We start from the raw sequence: 4,095 nt of genomic DNA on the forward strand, positions 1-4,095 counted from the left end.
TTAGAAAGTGGAGAATTACAAAACAATTTAAGATATACATTAAAAGGTGCTAAATCTCCGAAAAGAGAAATTATGATTGAATGAAACCAACAAAAGGCCAAGAGGACCTGTATCACTCACCTGGATATTTCAGTAATTATGGCAAAATACTCTTATCTACATTATATTTTAAACATTTTCCTATTTTTGAAGCGCCTCTCCCAACAATGGTTCAAACTACAGGTGTATCAAATCCTGTCATTCTTGAAAAAGAAAAAAAATATTCTTAAGTATTTTTTAACTATATTTCCCCTATTGGGGCCCCATTTTTTCTGCTTTACAATATTAGATCTCCCTTGCCCAATAATGCTCCAAACCAAATTTAATCAAAATCCATTCAGACGTTCAGGTCTAGTAGAGATTCAAATGAAATGTTGATGGACAACAGACACTGCACCATGGCATAAGCTCACCTAAAAAACACCATAGTCTTGCTTTGTGACTTCCTCTCAGATGATACAATAAACTATTGCAAGTATACTTAATTCCAACAATTTTAAGACTTCAACAAATAATCTTCAAGTCAAGCAATTCAAACTTGCATTCAAAATCATGTGTTCAATCAAGAATATACAAACATAAAACGACATCATCAATTCATTAATCAATGTGAAATGGGGTTACAATGTTGATCATTGTGTAACCTAACTTACATCTCCCTCTTCTTGAATGATATGCTTGACCTTTGACCTTGTCATCTTGGGTTCATAGTGAGCTTCAAACTTCTCGTTTTCTGCACGCAGGGTGTTCTTTACCATGGCAACCACATGTTCATTGGTGATGACTTGCTGAAAAAGACATTTAATAATAATATTTAGAATGTCTGTCAAGTGAGTCATTTTTTTATAGTTCATAAGTATTTTCAATAAATATCTATACAAATCAACCAAGCGTGCCACCCAGCGGAACAATGTATGTCTGTCGAATGCCAATGGGAAGTAACTTCTGCAAAAAAAACTTAACCAAAATATTCTTGGAAACAAAACTTTATATCAAGGCTATGATTCATTCCAAGTTTCAAAGAAATCGGTTATCAAATGTAGGAGGAAATCTCCAGACAAAAATCAAACAATTTAATGAACAAAGGTGAAAAACTTTTCCCCAAAAACAATGGAATCAAAATTCTTTTCATGAACAACCAACTACATATCTTGACTGTAAGATCATCGGGCAAACAAAGTTTACACCGCAAGATAACATCATACCATAATACTCTATCAAATTTGATGGGCATATAAAAATTGCACAGGAACTATGACATTGATGATTTTTTTCTGACAGGTAAAAACAACTATGTCACAGATTCATCAGAATTTGGTTGCAAAGTTTAATAGATTAAGAACTATGAAACTCTGATATTATTTCCCTAAGAGCGCTGTTCACAAGAATGACAAAATAAAACTAGATTATGAGCTGGAACTGGAACCCAATTCATTGGGACAAATTGATTTGGCATTCATACATTTTACATAGTGTTCCTGAATACAGCTTGATCATGAGCTAGACTCATAGTGTCTAGTAAAATGGAATTGGTCTGCACCCTCAACTATTTACACCTTGTAGGCTATTTGAGTCTGGGAGACAATACTATATTAATTGTCCTGCTTTAAATATTGATAAATATTCATTTCTGTGCAAAAGAATATAATACATGATTTTGATATGAATCTCTATAACCAATTTAGCTACCAGTTGACCACTGGGCAATCCAATCAGTCCAGTTTCACTAATTTTACATTTAGGTTGATGACAAGTTTTTGATTTTTTGATATTGTTTTTCCTATAGACTTATGTCTATAGTGATGAAAGTTAAAAACATAAACACAGGATAAAAATACGCAGCTGTAAACCTACATGCAGAAGTTTTTTAACATTAGACGCAGTGAGATTACTTCGGAGCACATTTTCTTCTAGGGCTTCATTTATTGGTGCTTCTGTTTCAGACTCCTCCAAGATCGTCCAACAATTATCATCATCTGAACTTTCACCCCCATCATTAGCATCATCCTCATCATTCAACATGTTTGCCTGGTCTGATATACTTGGGACATCCAGGCTCTTTCTTGCTACTTTGGGTCGATTATGTGTCAGCTTTCTGCAATTATTTGTTTCAAATGAATTGTGATAAAGATAACAATATATCATGTAATCAACACATATAATACTCAGTAAACAGTAACATTTAAAGTTTTTTATATTGAAATAACACATTTTTGATATTTGGACTACCCATAAACAAATGCTCATTTTACCAGTGGCTTCAAAAGTTTGAAATCATCATTTCAGCAAAACTATGTAACTGAATGTGTACCTTTCATTTAAGTTCTACGATATGAACAAATACATTTACCAAACTGATGTTCAAATTGATGTTAACATTGATCTGCTAGCTACATACCCTGGACTCCTTTTAACCCCTCGCCCCTGATTTTGGGCAAAACGTTTGGCTGGAGATTTATACAGCTCCCTTCTTCTCATTCCTGCATCCCGACTTTTTTTGGCAATTTCTTGTCTGACCTGTTTGTTAGATCTGTGAATGTCTGTTGCAAGTTCTCCACTGGCTGAATTCAAGAAACTTAACTGCTCATTAATAAAAGCTAAACTCTCATCCTCATTCCTCTCAGATGGTGAAGTGAACATGTTGCTATCCTCAGGAGTTGCGGACATTGTATCCTGACTCGATTGTTCCAATGATGGGGATAATGATGGCAGTGGTTCTTTCAAACCCTGGTCATACTGGCCTTCAACATTGCTGTTAGCACTAGTACTGCTAGACTTGGACATATTCAAATTTGTATCTGAATGTCCACTCATTTTAGTGTCTTATTAAACAACACAGTGTATACCACAGTACCTAATACAAACCTATCCCCCCAAGTTGGTAATCTAGTCATTATCACATCTTTTTCATCAGATGTAGTTAGTTCTGGGGCACCTTAATTTGCACAAAAGCCAACTGCTGCAAATTGTCTGCTCTATACATCTCAAGTCACCGATACTGCAAAACTGTCAAAATATTATATATAAGATCACACATATATATATATTTCAAGGAAATTTACATCCCTGAAATTGCAATCCCAAGATAAAATTCATAAAAATCTCTAAACTCTGACAAATTTGTTATCAGGAAAATCATAGACTTCTTCTGTAAAATGTCATTATTATTATGATCATATAAAATTTTCTATTTGCAGACTGAGATATAAAGAACATGAGCCACACATATACTTAAAACAAAATTTCCCTGAACATTTGTTTCTATAAATCATAAATATAACACAATGTCAAATTATCAAAATCAAAGAACAACAAAATGTAGGCCTACATATGACTGAACCTATTTTAAGAACATGATAAATTTCACCCAAGAATTGTAATAATTTTATTGTTATCAAGGTAACTGGAGTTTGCCATTCTATCAATAAGAATGTAAATATCCATGTAAAAAAATACACTGATAATATACAGGATGTTCGAATTCCCAACCTGTATGACACACGCCTCTTGAATAAGTTGAAGTAAGTGGCCTGCGGTCAGCTAAATGTTATTTCATTTTCAAACAAAAACAACGCAACATATCGTCCATTGGTTTCGATTGAACATGGAGAAGGTGAAGGCAGTTATTTAACACAACAGGACATATGACAAACCTGTTAAATAATCAATTGGTTTACCGGTTATGGCCATGATATTTCTGGAATTTCCATCGAATTATTAAAAAGATCAGTCGACCGGGCCCCGAGATCTAGCGCCATTTTCCTTCAAAACATGGTTAAAAATATTTCGGATTGCTGTTTTGATTACAAAACAAACGAAACATATTCGAAAATATCGTCACTGAGGATTATTCAATATAACGATATATTATGATAAATATTATACAAAAGACGTGTAAATAATGTTTTTATTCGTTAAAGCATTAATGACTATTCTTAATGGTTACAAGATATAATTTATGATATAATCAACTATTTTTTTTAACGGCGCGTTCGATACAGTATGTAATGTATAATGGTTTAAGGTGCCTAACCTTTTTATGGTCTCAATTCAATT

The 4,095-nt window shown here is 33.4% G+C and overlaps 1 protein-coding gene across 1 annotated transcript; it reads right to left on the minus strand.

The window, feature by feature from the left end:
• Positions 1 to 692: 692 nt before the first annotated feature.
• LOC117334554 (GON-4-like protein) lies at positions 693 to 3,804 on the minus strand (the record flags this gene model as incomplete). Its single annotated transcript, XM_033894237.1, is given in 4 exon segments — positions 693 to 827; positions 1,894 to 2,134; positions 2,438 to 3,045; positions 3,717 to 3,804. Coding segments are annotated over 3 exon segments (792 nt in total), but the record flags the coding sequence as incomplete, so codon positions are not given.
• Between the last annotated feature and the right edge of the window lie 291 nt (positions 3,805 to 4,095).

This window comes from Pecten maximus, chromosome 9 (genome assembly GCF_902652985.1).
Source record: "Pecten maximus chromosome 9, xPecMax1.1, whole genome shotgun sequence".
NCBI classification, from domain to species: Eukaryota; Metazoa; Mollusca; class Bivalvia; order Pectinida; family Pectinidae; genus Pecten; species Pecten maximus.